Source organism: Pollachius pollachius (assembly GCF_949987615.1).
Source record: "Pollachius pollachius genome assembly, chromosome: 4".
NCBI classification, from domain to species: domain Eukaryota; kingdom Metazoa; phylum Chordata; class Actinopteri; order Gadiformes; family Gadidae; genus Pollachius; species Pollachius pollachius.
The window spans coordinates 11,351,650-11,365,840 of NC_136937.1; the positions used below are offsets into that span (position 1 = coordinate 11,351,650).

At 46.9% G+C, this 14,191-nt stretch overlaps 2 protein-coding genes across 3 annotated transcripts in view; one reads left to right on the forward strand and one right to left on the reverse strand.

Annotated features, from left to right (window-relative positions):
- Positions 1-433: 433 nt before the first annotated feature.
- Positions 434-10,619, reverse strand: brd10 (bromodomain containing 10). Its single transcript, XM_079734552.1, has 10 exons — positions 10,276-10,619; positions 9,074-9,784; positions 8,561-8,761; positions 6,720-8,347; positions 6,415-6,479; positions 6,113-6,202; positions 5,834-5,949; positions 5,382-5,599; positions 2,977-4,977; positions 434-2,861 (listed from the first exon to the last, which is right to left on the reverse strand). Exons 2-10 carry the CDS (start codon positions 9,679-9,681, stop codon positions 1,225-1,227), a joined length of 6,564 nt encoding a protein of 2,187 aa, XP_079590678.1. The 5' UTR covers positions 9,682-9,784; positions 10,276-10,619; the 3' UTR covers positions 434-1,224.
- An 851-nt stretch (positions 10,620-11,470) lies between these two features.
- The window catches only part of uhrf2 (ubiquitin like with PHD and ring finger domains 2), a 28,843-nt gene continuing 26,122 nt past the window's right edge, over positions 11,471-14,191 (forward strand). For both annotated transcript variants that reach the window (XM_079734753.1, XM_079734754.1), the window contains exon 1: positions 11,471-11,758. In XM_079734753.1, the coding sequence (XP_079590879.1) occupies positions 11,606-11,758 (153 nt within the window). In that variant the 5' untranslated portion in view covers positions 11,471-11,605. The remainder of the gene's footprint in view (positions 11,759-14,191) is intronic.

The following is a 14,191-nucleotide window of genomic DNA, read 5'->3' on the forward strand; positions in this document are numbered from 1 at the left end:
CGTCTGACAAGTGGGCGTGTCCACCTAGATGTGTGCTGGATAGATTAGTCTACCAGTCTAACCATGGGACTGTAGCAAATGTTGCTCATCTATCCCTCATACATCTAGGTGGACACGCCCACTTGTGATGTCAGAAGAGGCAGATTCTCAAAATGGCTGGTAACGGCTAAACACACTCACAAAACAGCTAAACAACCCTAACCCTAACCCTGGTGGTATAATATGTCACCTTTAAATGGAGCAATCCACCATACACTGGTAGGGGGACAATTGCATTGTTTATTTTGATGCAGAGATGTCCGCATGTATCAAATGAAAATGTCTTTACTAAATATTTCTGAAAAATCTATATGGTAGAAATAAATGAATGCAAGTCCAAAACACTGTTTATATACTCCAACAGGTCTTACAAAGTCGTTGATTAATTTGAGAATCCTAAAAAGCAAGATTTATTTTACAAAGTTATTCTTTTGGAAAGAAAAAATACAATTAAGACAATTTTAACTGATGGATACACTTGAAAATTGTGATACCAATCAATGTCAATGTCACAGTCAATAAATATCATGAAAGAGTTTAGTATCAAACACACCTTTTTTTCTTCTACTGTACCAATCTACTTATCTATAGCATTTGTGTTTACTGGCCATGAAATAACTCAAACTAGCAATGAACTGATCTGATCAGTCACCTATCAATCTATAAGCAAATGCATTTCAGTAGAAACTTCAGGAACCCTAGAGGCAATGTTATCAGCCCTCCCAGTAAGCATTGTTTAATAGTAGTGTCACAATAAGTCCTGCCATGAGTTGGCGAAAGGTCTGAATTCATTCGTTTGCTTGTGTCTCTACTTGTTGGCTGCAAACGTTTTGTTTTATGAAGCGGTCAGTGCCAAGTGTTCAACGGTGCAAGGCAGGATTACCAGGCTCCCCAGGGGGTTTTCTGCAAGCGAGCAGGCGCTGGCTACTCGAATATACCTGTTCAAAACAGCATCGTCCAGACTGGATTCTATGTTTGTATGTTGCTCTGTTAAGTGTTTGAAGAAAGGGCTTTCCTTGTGCTGGAGCTGTCATAATGACAACGATGGATGACTTGGTAATTTGTTTACCAGGAGCCATTTCAGAAGTGCTGCTAGGGGGAGAAGGGTTTGCCACAGGAGACGCTTGGTGGCTGTTGATCACACCTCCAATGGCCTGACCTGCAGCAACGGGAATGGACCGAATCCTAGGACTGAATCCTAGAAACCGTACTTACAATCGGAGACACGGCCACCGTTGGAACTGCTTGTGTCCGGTGGCCCGGCGGCTGCGGCTGCAACATCGTCAGCTGTGGTTTGACTGATTGGTTGGGTCCTTTCGGCAGGGCGTTGGGTCCTGTCGGCAGGGCGTTGGGTCCTGTCGGCAGGATTACTTGTGGTATAGTGCTGGCAGGTGAGAATGTTGCTGGGATGCCAAATGCTCTCATATGAACTGGTAAGCCATGAATGGCAACCATTGTGGGGTCCATGGTAGTAGGAGTAGATGCCAAAAGGGGTATGCCTGCTGGTGACTGTGCTACAACTGATGCCACAGAGGCTATGGGGTCTGTACTAGTGCAGGGTATGGAAACAGAGGATGTGCCGGCTGTTAAAAGTGAGGATACAGGAGGTGTTGTGGTGGTGTGCAAATGAGTCATGTTAGGTTGTGGAAAAGAGGTTGTAACAGGGGCTGGTTTAGTTGTCCCGGCAGATAATCTCACAGCTGGCGGAGGGATTCCGGGTACCGATGCAATGGTTTTTGTTGCGAAAACAAGGGCTGGCTTGCAGTCTAGCCTAATGGGGGATGTGACCAAAGCTGATGTCCCTGCGGCAGGTGAGGAGAGCCCCCGGCTACCTTGAAACTGTGGCAGAACCGACACCAATTTTGTCACGTTAGGCATCAAAGACGCGCTTAGAGACTGGGCTCCTACGAATCGGACTGGAGTTGCGTTGGGTACCGTGGGGAGCACGGGCAACCCGACAGGAGATGTGCCTAACGCAACGGGAGACCTCAGAGCGGGCACACTGGGTATTCTGGGATGGGGCGAAATGGGTAACGCAGCCAACCTGGGGGCTGCCGAGACGGGCCTCAGCCCCGTGAGGGGAGCTGCTGTGGGGCATTGGAAGTTACCCGTGCTGGGCGCTTGGCCAGAGATGATGAGCACATGGCTGCCCGGACCTAAACCTTGTGGGGGAACCACGAAGCGCGCGTTGTTGAGGAGGATCTGTGTCCCGGCTGCGAGGTGGGTGCTAGTGTTTATGACTATCCTCTGCTGAACTGGGCCTGCTACCGCAGTAGAGGTGGTGCTGGGGGTGGGGGCGGTCACAGGTAAAGTGTTAGTGCTGACAGGGTTATTGTGGATATTTGAAGTGGAGGTAGATTGGTGGGGGACACTAGAAGGGGGTTGGGTCGAAGGCATGACTTCATGAGGTGCACTTCCAACGGGAGGGATGACATTTCGGGGCTGGTTGGCCGTGCTGCAGGTGGTTGGGTTGGCCAAGTTTGGATGTACATTCAGAGCACCAAGGGGGGACTTATTGAACGGTGGTGCACATAGGTTGGGAGCAAGGTCATTCGCAAGGATGTACCCTGTGGAAGAAGGGACAGTAGATGTGCACCTTGAGGTCTCTCTGCGGGGGACTGCTACAGAAGGGGTTTCTATGAGCGAAGAACTGGTTGTCATGGAAGCCGCAGGTGGGACGGGACTGCCAGGAACCAAAGTGGAAGCTTTAAGCAGATGTCCAGTGGATGTTGTGCCTGGTGTGCTTTTGGAAGGGGACTGCAGCACAGTGTCGATGGTCTGTCCAAAGGATTGTCTCTGCCCTGGATGGTTAATCGCAACATCTGCCAACACACATAACCAGGATATGCGTTAAACAATTCCCACTTTTGCTTACCTTTGATGAGCAGATGAGTGGAACGTAATAAAACCAACGTAAAGACAACCAAATCAACCTACCTGATGGTAGAGTGAAGTTCTTAAGGTTTGACAGTGACTCGGATTTCGCGTTGCCCAAATGTTGGCCCAGAGCCAGGACTGTCTTCATTCCTTCCCCGGAGCGGGATGTGGCAACTGTTGGTTGAGCGATACCCAGTGCAGGCACCTGCTTGGGGATACCTCCTATGTGGGTGGTGGTGGGCGACGCGGCAGCAGGCTCTCCGATGAACAAGATCCTCGAGCCAGGAGGCGGTGCTGATAACGGGGAAGTGACTTTTGGAAGGGCTGCATTGGTGGAGGGGCATGACGACAAAGGACTCATCAAGATAAACTTGGTCAACTGGGTTCTCTCTTCAGTACTTGGCCTTTTCAGACCAGGCTTGCCCATTAACGTTTCCTGCGTGGGAGCGGTTGGTGTACTGGTGCGCAAAGACGGCACGATCATGTTGGATTTCACCAGGGAGGTCTGGGCATTTACAGTCTTAACTGCTCGTGGGCCCTTTGTGGGTAGAATAGAAGCAGGGTTGATGCTGTGACCCACTGAAGCAGCTGCTCCTGCAGGAGCAGCGATGCTTGACACTGTGGTGAGAAGTGGTGTTGCACAAGTTACAGGAGACTTTGAAACAAAGGGGCTCCGGGCTGGTGAGTCACCCATGGGTGCAGGGACAGTGACAGACATGGTCGGAGAGGAAGAGGATGTAGATACAGGAGGGGAGCCTTTGGATACGAGGAAGGCTTTGAACTGAGGGGAGATGGTTATGACTGGGCTTGCAGGTGAGGACCCATGTGCACTCTGTTCTGCCAGTGTTTGAACTTTCACTATTCCTGTATTCCCTCCTCTTGTGGTGACGAGAATCGACTGCGAGTCCCGGATACACACCGTCTTCAACTCCTGTTTGGGCGCTTTAGCGCCTTCGGCGTTAGCAAGAATGCTGCTGGAAGTTGGCATGAGCGATTGGATTTGTGTGGCACTCTGGAGACTACAGACTCGTGCCACCTTGCGGTTCGTCGTAGTTACAGTGTTCTGCTGCAGACAAGACACACCAGATGGAGGTAGGGTGTGTTGCGTTGTCCTGGTTTCTTTCAGCGGAGCCACTTGCTGAACTGGGATCCGTCCTTCTGGAATGCTGAAGCCAGTCACGTTGGTGGCCGTACATAAGGGACTGGCTGTCTTCGAAACCAGGGCCTGGATGCTCTTAGACGATTGTGGGTGATGCTTGAAAGACACCTTTTCATTGTTTTGAAGGAGCAGTTTCGAAGGAAGAATCACAACCTGATTCATGATCTTCTCGCCGGTCTTTTGGTCCATAAAGGGCTGCACAGTGAGCTTAACTTGGCCGGTGCCGTCTTGCCTTAGAACATGATCCAGCCCTTCCGTCACCCTGTAGACTACTTTCACTGGGCTCTTTGGTACCGCCATCTGCGTCGGCTTGGCTGGAGGGGCTTTAGCAAGGCTGGCAGATGCTGTGGATGCTACCAAATGTTTGTTTGTTTTTCTCTGTTCTAATGGTTCTGGGTGCGTTGACTGAACGGTCCGGTGAGGATGAGGAGGAGGTGTTTGCAGGGCTGGAGATTTTGCCGTAGTTTTCAGGGAGGGAGGCATGGAGCCCACACATCTTTGAGACTTAGCAATAGTACTCGCGGGGAAAAGGTAGTCAGCAGGACGTTTCATTAAGGTCACTTTGTTTCCCACGCTCTTCGCAAACAGAGTGGGGATGGGCGTGTATCCCCAAGGTAGTCCAATGGTGGGGTGGAGGATGGGGACTCTGGCTCTCAGAGAGACTGGTGCTGGAGCCACCAGCACTGAGTTCAAGTCCCTTGTTTGGGCTGAGTCTTGTTCAGATCTAGATTCCAATCCAGTGTTCGTGGGGGACGTCAGACAAGGGTCCACGTTTGGAGCTTGGCCTCTGCAAAGTTTAAGGTCCTCGCCTATGTTTCTTAGCAAGGGTTTGGGGTGACTTGAGGTACCGTAGATCACCATGTCCTCTCCAGCAGCTTCAGTCCCTAGCTGCGTGGAGTTTCCTGAAAAGATAAAAGCGTTTTTTATATTACTTCTCACAGTTCAGTCAAAAGTCTGAGAGCGTCTTTTGCCTAGAGTCTGCAACCAATTGTCAGGAAATATATGTCCAGTCACAAAAAACGAATCAAGTAATCAATAATGGCTTGAATGATACGTTTTGCTGAATATATTTTAGAGAGAAAGATTATTCAATCACTCTGGGGCTGATTGGACATAAGGCATGTCACATTATTTAATACATTGTGAATCCTGACAACCAGTATGCACCTTTACAAATTCCGAAAAAAAATCAATGGTTAACCACTTACAAAAAAATGTACCCAATATTGACCCAAGCTGTCACGTGGGTTATTTCAGTTTCCATTGCATTAGAATGAGTGAACAACGAGTTGATGTGTTTTATTACCTCTGGTCCAGAAGCCCTTGGGAACAGCATGTTCCATGTCTTCCTCCTCTCTCTCTCTATAGTGATCCGACAGGTCACATGTGACCCTCCCGGAAATCCCTTCTTCCTGGTCCAATGAGGACGAGGACGAGCACGATGATGACACACACTCCTCACGCACAAAGTTACTGTAGTCCGGGTGTTTCCTGAAGTCATCGCATTCTTTCTTCATACGGAGTCTGACAAGCAATGAGAGAAGGAAACAGGAAAAATGGCAATGTAATGACAGTAATATAATGTTGCATTGCGTAAACATACATGAAATACAAGTCCTTATTATTAATAAAGTGGGCTGAGATGGCTGCGACAGCCCAACCAAGGCCGCTTGCTCAGCTGCAGTGAATGCAATCCCATCCCCAAAACCGAGCAGCATACAAAAGCATACCATCCGTCATCAGTGTGACCTGTCCTACCTGTTTCTCTGAAAGGCCTTCACCAGTTTGGGCTCCCAGGGCGAGAGCTCGTTCAGCAGTCTGATCAGCGTGATGTGAAGATCCTTCACAGATTCCTTCTTCAAATACCACCGCCCCTTTTTTTGATGACACACACACAAACCGTTAATCAGACTTTCCAGGATCAAGATATGAACACGATGAATATTTCCCTCCAGAAAGCCTGGAGGTAAGCTGCATTGAGTTGCACTGAAGGACCGATATAGAAGTATTGACGATCGTTATAACGTCGGATCTAACCGATCTCTTCTTGTTGCTCTGCAGTGCGTCGAGCTGGTCCTCCGTCCTGCTGATCAGCTCCCGCAGCTCTTCGATGCTTGAACACACCAACTGGAGGCAGGAAGGAGACGCCAAAACACAAACAAGAAGAGACAGGCCGAAGGAGCCGATCAGAAAAGAGGAAGGGTTTTCAACTGAAGATTACACCAAGCGTTACCCAACAGCAGTCAGGATGGGGTGCAGCAAGTGTCACCGCTAAAGAGCAAGTCACCGTGATAAAGTCATCATGATTTATTTTGGTGATACTGAAAAATTGAGACTACCTTAAATGGTGATTCAACCAGGGGTTCCTGGTTTGTTTCATTTGAAGAAGTTTCGAGTTTCTTCCCTTTGAATAAAAGAACAAAACACAGGTCTTGGTTTTGGATCGGTTAATTCAACTCCCTTGTCAACAGAGACACTTGAAATAAATAGCATCATTCACCGCTGAATTGCATCCTGAAATGACAAACCACAAAGGAAGAAGTCATAGCAGTGTTGCATAACCCCAATCAACATTAACGGCTTCAAACATTTTTAAAAACCACAAAACTGCAAACAGACAACGGCAAAGACCGATGTTCCTCACCCGTCTTGGCTCTGCTACTTCTGCCCTTCCGTGGGACTGCGGGTTCAGCCTGCTTTGTGGTCGTCTTGGCCGACCTCGTCCGACAAAATCTCGGCCTCTCCAGACTCTGCAGCCTTCTTTGCTCCCTCGTCCCCACCGGCTGCACCCACTCTCGCTTTTTCTTTCGCTTTCTTTTTCTAGTCCCTGTAATTGCGTCAGTTGTCTTTTCTTCACTCAAGTTTTGCGCGCTTTCAGATGAAGAGGAGAACGAGGAAGGGGTGGTGGCCGCGGCATTCGCAGCGCTACAGCGACACTTGTGCCGGCCAGATTTAACACTGCTGCTTATAGAACATTCTGAACACGAGGAGGGGGCCTGCTGTCCCACAGGGGTACATGGGCCTCCTTGGGTTTTGACATCTGTGGGTCTAGGGGGAGATGCCAGGTTCATGGAGCTGACCGGGGACCTGCCCATGTAGCAGTGCTCCCCCACGCTGAGGCAAGGCTCGTGGGTCTCGGCCTTGATGGTGCGTCCAGAGTCCCCCGGTAGGCCCGGCTCCTGCTTGACTCGTTTGGATCGCCGCTCAGAGTTCTGTTTCGAATGGACTTCGTCAACGCCGTCTCCGGCTGAGTTTTGGAGGCGTGCTCGCGAGGAGTTTGCGTGTGCTTTCAAATTGGACTCTGAGTCCACACTCGTCCAGACGTCCTCGAAGGAACCCGAGTCAGAGTCCGCCTCCTTCAGAGACGACAAGGTCAACCTTTCGTGTTTCCCTTCGCCGCCTCCGTTTTCCCTTTTGAAATGTGCATGTTTCTCCTCCTCCTCTTCTTCTTCATCATCCTCAAACTCCCCCGTTACCATAGAGACACCGTAACACCCCGTCCCTTTCCGGTCCTCCCCGTCCGTCACGCCGCGCTCAGCTTCCAGCTTGACGTCCACCTTCCTCGCCCAGAGCGCCGGGAAGGGGAAGGCGGGGGGCGTGCAGGGGCTCTGGAAGTAGATCCGCAGGTCGGCCCCGCAGAAGTGCGGGAAGTGTATGTACGCGTTCTCCACGCCGTCGTAGCCCAAGATGGACTCCCTGCACTCGTGGATGGGCTGGGCCAAGACCGCGTCCTGTACCTCCTTCTGGGTCTCGTACACGTGGTCGCAGAGCCCCTTGAGCAGCCACACGCGCTGGTAGAAGGGCAGCAGGTGGAAGGGCAGCTCCTCCAGCGGGCTCGACTTGCCCAGGACGCAGAAGAACTGGTGGCAGAGCCCAAGCTGCTCCGCCCGACCGGGCTGGTCGTCGGAGGCCCCCGTGGCGCGGTACCAGGCCAGCACCCGCTGCCTCAGCTCCCGCTCCCAGCGGCGGTAGGGCAGGGGCGGCTGGCGGTGCACGGTGGGCCGCTTCTGCGGCGCGCACAGCAGCGAAGACATGACCTTGGAGAGGAAGAGGCTGCAGCGGGGCATCAGCAGACTGCGCTCCAGCTCGAAGAAGACGATCTCGGGGAGGTTGAGGGCCGTCTGCGCCAGGCACAGGAAGTGGCCAATGGCGGGCAGCTCCCAGAGGGTGTCCAACGGGTGCGGGAGGGCCTGGGAGAGCAGGCTCTGCTCCCACTCCTCCAGCTCCTTGGCCGAGGTCTCCTCTGCCTCCTTCTTTTCCAGCTCACGTTGCCTGGGTTAAGCCAAAGATACATAAAACGTTTTTCTCAGTAAACAGTTGGAACTCTAAGCACAACCAGAACCCATCAAACTGAATATACCAGTTATATATAATATAATATACCAGATCTTATATTATATTATATATGCTAAGCAACTTAATGTCAAGAATGTAATTGAAATACTACAGCATTGCTATTATTCCTCTCCCGTCCCACCGGCTCACCTCTTCTCATCCTTGACCCTCTGCAGCTCCTCCTGCCTGAGGCTCTGCACCATGAGGGACTCGTGGCCCCCCACAGTGATGGTGGTCAGGCTGCGAGGCGCAGAGCGCCGTCTCGTGGACGTGCCCCCAGAATTTCGCTCCTCCTCCACACCAAAACGCCCCTTGGAGGTCACCGCCAAAGTGGTCTTCTCGCGCAGGGTCCTTGGTTTGGCAGATTCAAAAAAAAGGCTTCTTAAGGTTTGTCACAACAGTTGATTTTGAGTCACGGTGGAGCGAGATAATTCTATACAACAGTAAACTGTTACAATAACAATGGGAAGATTCTCTACCTGTTCGCATCCTTGAGAACAGATGACGTTTTTACCAATTGTGGCAGCCCTTCTTAAATTTAATTAAATATAAAAACGTATCTGAATTATGACTTATTATTATTACACAATAGAAATTTAAATTACAAATTTTGTTGGCAGCATGGTTTTGTAAAGCTATTTCTTCAGTGTTCTGTTAGTTTACCTTGACAGCAGTGTAAGCTTCTGCTCCAGCATGACCTCCAGCTTCTGAGCTTGTTTGGAGAGCCAGTGGTCCACGCCGTGGTAGCGGTAGCAGTTCTCCAACATCAGCCTGAAATCCGCCACGAACTCTGTGATGCTGTCGTACTGCTGGCCGACAAACTTCTCCTCTATCGTCTGTATACAAATGGACTGTCTCAGCCGAGCGAGGCCCCGGCCCCCTACTCCACCGATGCCACGTTGTGCCTCCAAGTGACCGACGGGGAGGACGAAGGAACCAGTGATCCCCTTGTACTTGTCCAGGAGGAACCCGGTGAATATACGATAGGCTTGCTGGACCTCATAGTTCATGTCTTCCTCAAAGCTACCATTGTTGGTGGAGACACAAACCTCAGGCAGGGAAAGGTCACTGTTGGATATCTCTGACATGCAGTCTGGCCCCATCTCGACTTGGTCCCCGACAGCGTTGGCATATTTGCCGCCACCACTAACGCCATGAGCCTCTACCATAATTCCAGTGGCACTGTCCCCGTTACGCAGTGCATCCTTGTTGAAGATCAGGCTGGTGGTTTCAGTTCTGCTGCTGTGCCACTTTGACTCTGATGAGGACATGGTTTGAATGATGAGAGTCTCTGGTGATGGTTCTGCTGATGGCTACACGGTGCAGGGTATGAATGGGCCATAACCCCATGGTCCGTGATGCTGGTGTAACCACCTAAGGAGAATAACAAGTGTCAATCAATGCACATTTCAGATAGGTTGTTTACGCATTTACTGTGTGTTTGCGCAACAACGTGATGTGCACTGAGGTCTCTACTACAATATTACAACTGCCGTGACAGCTACACAAATTGATATGAAATATAATAAAGTATGAAGCAGAGGAATTAAGTACCGTTTTGTTTCATAATGAAAGTAAGTAAACACCCAATGCTCAAACTTTTCTTTCCAATATGCATTGGCCATCTATGCTGGTGCTTTCGAGCTAGCGAAATAAAGTTTCATAATCATTCTTGTTAAAGAATAAGCCATTTATATAGTAATTTCTGGCATTTCTTTCATCCAAAATCGCCTCAGCTGTAACAAAAAGCCCTAACCATGAGGTTAGTTCAACAACAAACCTCAGCGTTTCAGTGCTGCTGCAGACAAGGCAAGATAGCTTTTTAGCAAGCATAGCTACCACAGCAGCTTGCTAGCCGTCCTCACCTGCTATTGTCTCCAATTTGTCGTCTGCAATGCCTCCGGTCGTTATGCATTTCGGACACGACTGTGTTTACTGAACAAAATGAATAGAATACCACACGAGAATCCGATATCGAAAATATCCAGTGGGGAACCCAGAGTTGTCCGAAGACAGTTAGCCGACCATGTTACATTATCCGATTTCAGTTCATCAGTTATATCTGTCTGGAGAAGAGTCTACGCGAACATACAGTTTGAAGACATTGCTTTTTATTATTATTATTTCTGTAAATAGTGCAGCGTGTAAGTTATTATTCAAGAAATGTTCTAAAAAATTATGTAAAGTACTTTGAGCATGCTTCAGGAGTACTTCTATCCGCGTCCTCCCCCTCCGCGCGCCCAATGCAAACGTACGCCATCGACGTAGCAGCGTGACACACACATCTCTAGGGGGATATTGAGCATATATATATATATATACACATATAAAGTTATAAATATATAACAATTTCAATTAACAATGAAAACCATTGAGTCCTTGAGTCAATTATACCCTTCAAAATAATTACACTATATAGCTCAAAAATGGTCGTCTACGTGCCAAGTAATATTTGTATGGTGTTAAACGTTAAATTTAGTTATATGTTACTGCAATTAAAAATATACATGTGTTTAGGCATTTGGTTTGGATTATAATCGACAATCCTATAGTGTTATGAATGAATGAGATAGTGAGGTTCTTTATGTGAACCTTGAGAGGATTTGTCTTAATTCTTCCGCTAGATGTCACCAAACATTAATGCAACACTGGAAAGAGCATCTTCAAAGTAGCCATGTTTAATAATAATACATTTAGCTATAATTTCCATTGAATGTTTTCTACCTTGCTCCGGGTAGCATTGCTGCCTTCAAACGCATTGAAGTAGACCTACTAGCATATAATTCAGTAAATATGTTCAGAAATGTATCCCGTAATGAGATTATAAGTTATCAGACAAAACAAAGTGGGGCACTGATGACAATACAGGCATTAACTTAATTTCAAACCAATAAAATTGCGATTTGCGCATACAAACGATGCCTGTAACGGTACATGCTCGCTTATCGGAGAACAGGGGGTAGCTGCGCCTTTAATTGCAGACTGTAGTCGCTTAAATGTTATTTCGCGAGATTTGCTTGGCGCCGCGACCCCATGTGAGACACCTCCTGCATGAGCCCGTCTACCCCTGCAGAGGAAAGCGCAATGGAGCACTGAACCTTTACATCGTTATCCCCCTCTCCCCAAACCCTTGTTTTCCAAAACAAACCCACGTTTATTGTTTTTTGGGGGGGCTACAGTAGCGTTGCTGCAACGATGTGGATTCAGATTCGTACTATTGACGGGAAGGAAACGCGAACCATTGAGGACCTTTCTAGATTGACCAAAATTGAGTCTTTACGGTTGAAAATACAGGAGATCTTCCATGTTAATCCAGAGCAGCAGCGGCTATTCTATCGAGGGAAGCAGGTAATGGAATTGTATTTGTTTACACAAGGTCATTGAACAATCGATTGTGTGCATTTGTATGATTTGGTGCTTGGTTGAATGTGGCTCTGTGTTGAACACCGTTTCAAAACCCAAGCTTCCTGTTTTGATAGGAATTCGCTAATACTTCTTGCGCAATAACTGGAGTAAAAGCGTGTACCTTCTTCCCGTAAATAAGAGAACGAGACCCTGTGTCAATCGCAATGAGGACCCTTAATATGACAAATGCGCTCTGCGGGCAAGTTGCAACAATGTCTCAAAGTCGTAGACATGTTTGTTTACAATTGCTAGGAACAACATCGCCCTCTGTCAGAACACAACGTCCGGTTTCGACATGAATGGCATGTCATTAATAGCGTACCGCGGAATTTAGTGTTTATTTATGTTATATTTATTCTAAAATCCAAGCAATATTTGGTAAACATGTTAGTGTATCTGTTGCATGTGTATTCGCGAAGGCCTTGCAGCAGATACTAGCCTACGTTGCCCCTGAAGAAACACGTCCGTGAGCGTTCGGGTTGCCTGCATGTATTTATTATGATTTTGTTAATGATAATTTATGTTAGAGGAGGGAACGCTTTGGTCCACGTGCCGCCATCCGAGCAAGTGCTGTTGTGTTTACATCACGCACTCCCTCTGCATTGTCTGCACTGCATGCCATGGTGGAAATTGCTATTGGTGAGCAATGGACGTCCGTAATATCTTTATATAATGTATGTTATTTGTTTGTTGTTAAATTAAACCCTCTTCCACGTAAGCCATTTCCCAGTGTGTAAGTTATGGTTAGTCTGTGTGATATATGAAATGAGATTCAAAAATGTGAAGAATTTCCCACTTAGAGATTTTTCTTTAATGTGATACATACCTTTTAAAATATACCTTAGCCTACTGTTGTTTGTGTAGCCATAGCCATGCTATTTTTATTCCCACATTTTGGAATGAACTTGGATTGCATTACAATAGAAAAACAAAGTGAAAGAGAAAGATGTAGCTTCATAATCTAAACGTTTTCGTCGAATCCCCTGAACTTCTATTTCTACCATACTTAAAATATATACAATTTACGCACAACATGTATATTATATTAAGTGTTGTTAGACGTAATCATAATCCCATTTTGATGTAGGTCGTTCGAATGGGTTAATTGGTTTATTTGTGAGTGATTATCAACTATTATACACACAACTTAAACTTAACTTAAAACTAAATGAAAGGATGTTCTCCACACATAAACCAGTTTTAGTTGTACCGAATTTGGCGGGAATGTTTTCTTAAAACAGATGCTGCCTCTGGTTCAGTATTTGAATACAAGCCATTGTTTATTTTTTTAAACTCCATATTAAATACTATCATAAGCAACCATTTTGTGTTAATCGCAGACAATAATTTAGTGTGCAGTCAGCATGCAAACTGGTCCTTCTTTTCCTATAGAGATAAATGGGAAGGCCTTTATCAAATTTTATGTTTCCTGTCTCCTTGGTTATTCAATGTTTTTTGTTCATTAGGAACAAGCTTATCATGTAGTTTACTGTTGGAGCTGAAATGAGTATCAGTAACGACTGCATTTAGTGGTTTCGCTGTACTCGGATGTAAATCAAAACATCAATGCCGTGGCCTGGTTTCACCATGCTTCCTAATCAAAGTAAGGGGATCTGAGCACATATTATGGAAATGTATGATTTATAGGACCTTAGTTGGGTCCATTGATGGAGGCCATGGATGCAGAAACCCTCCCTACCTTATTATGTATGAAGCAAAGAACAAGCTTTTTGGGAGAAAATAAACCTGACCTGTGCCATTTAATCTTTTGTTTTTGTTTTTGCCAATCCCTTGCATGTTTCTTTTTTTTTTACTCCATGTTTAGAGTTGCCCGGATTGATGTGAAACTTTGATTTAAACCTGCAGTGTATCACCCTAACGGCTAACAAAGAGGTTATGTTTTTGCCCTATTTTCTTTTTGTTGCCTTTTGTCCCATGCTACTTCTAAGGAGATGAAGTGTTTGACCAGTGGTTGGATTTTTTATCTCCTTTTTTAAACAGAAGTTATGGTTGATGGTCGGTTTTCTGAATTTAAAAGTATGTTGTATTGTGATGATGCCAAACTTTTCATCGTAATCTACAAACCTCCATTGTTTGGTACTGTGTTGTGCGGCGTTCCATTGTTCAAAGCGTTTCTGGTTTGCTCTAACTTGACATTCTTTTGTTTGGTCGCTGACTCACCGTAGAGCGTCCAATCAGGGCCAGGGGGAAGTTGTTCTGGCCAATGGAATGAAGGAACACGATTGAATTAAATGCACTTGCTCTGTTGTTGAGTAGTATGGTATTATATGCACATTTAAAAGAAGACCCACCAGTACCACTTTTTGGAATGGTAGATGGTGGACGAGAAACTGGCAATATAGTATTTTTCAACTT

Coding starts and splice junctions, on each gene's coding strand:
- brd10 (XM_079734552.1), bottom strand. CDS start 9,681: ATGTCCTCATCAGAGTCAAAGTGGCACAGCAGCAGAACTGAAACCACC. Junction 6,203..6,414: donor TGGTTGAATCACCATTTAAG/GTAGTCTCAATT, acceptor TCCTGCCTCCAG/TTGGTGTGTTCAAGCATCGA. Junction 5,950..6,112: donor AGAGCAACAAGAAGAGATCG/GTTAGATCCGAC, acceptor CATCAAAAAAAG/GGGCGGTGGTATTTGAAGAA.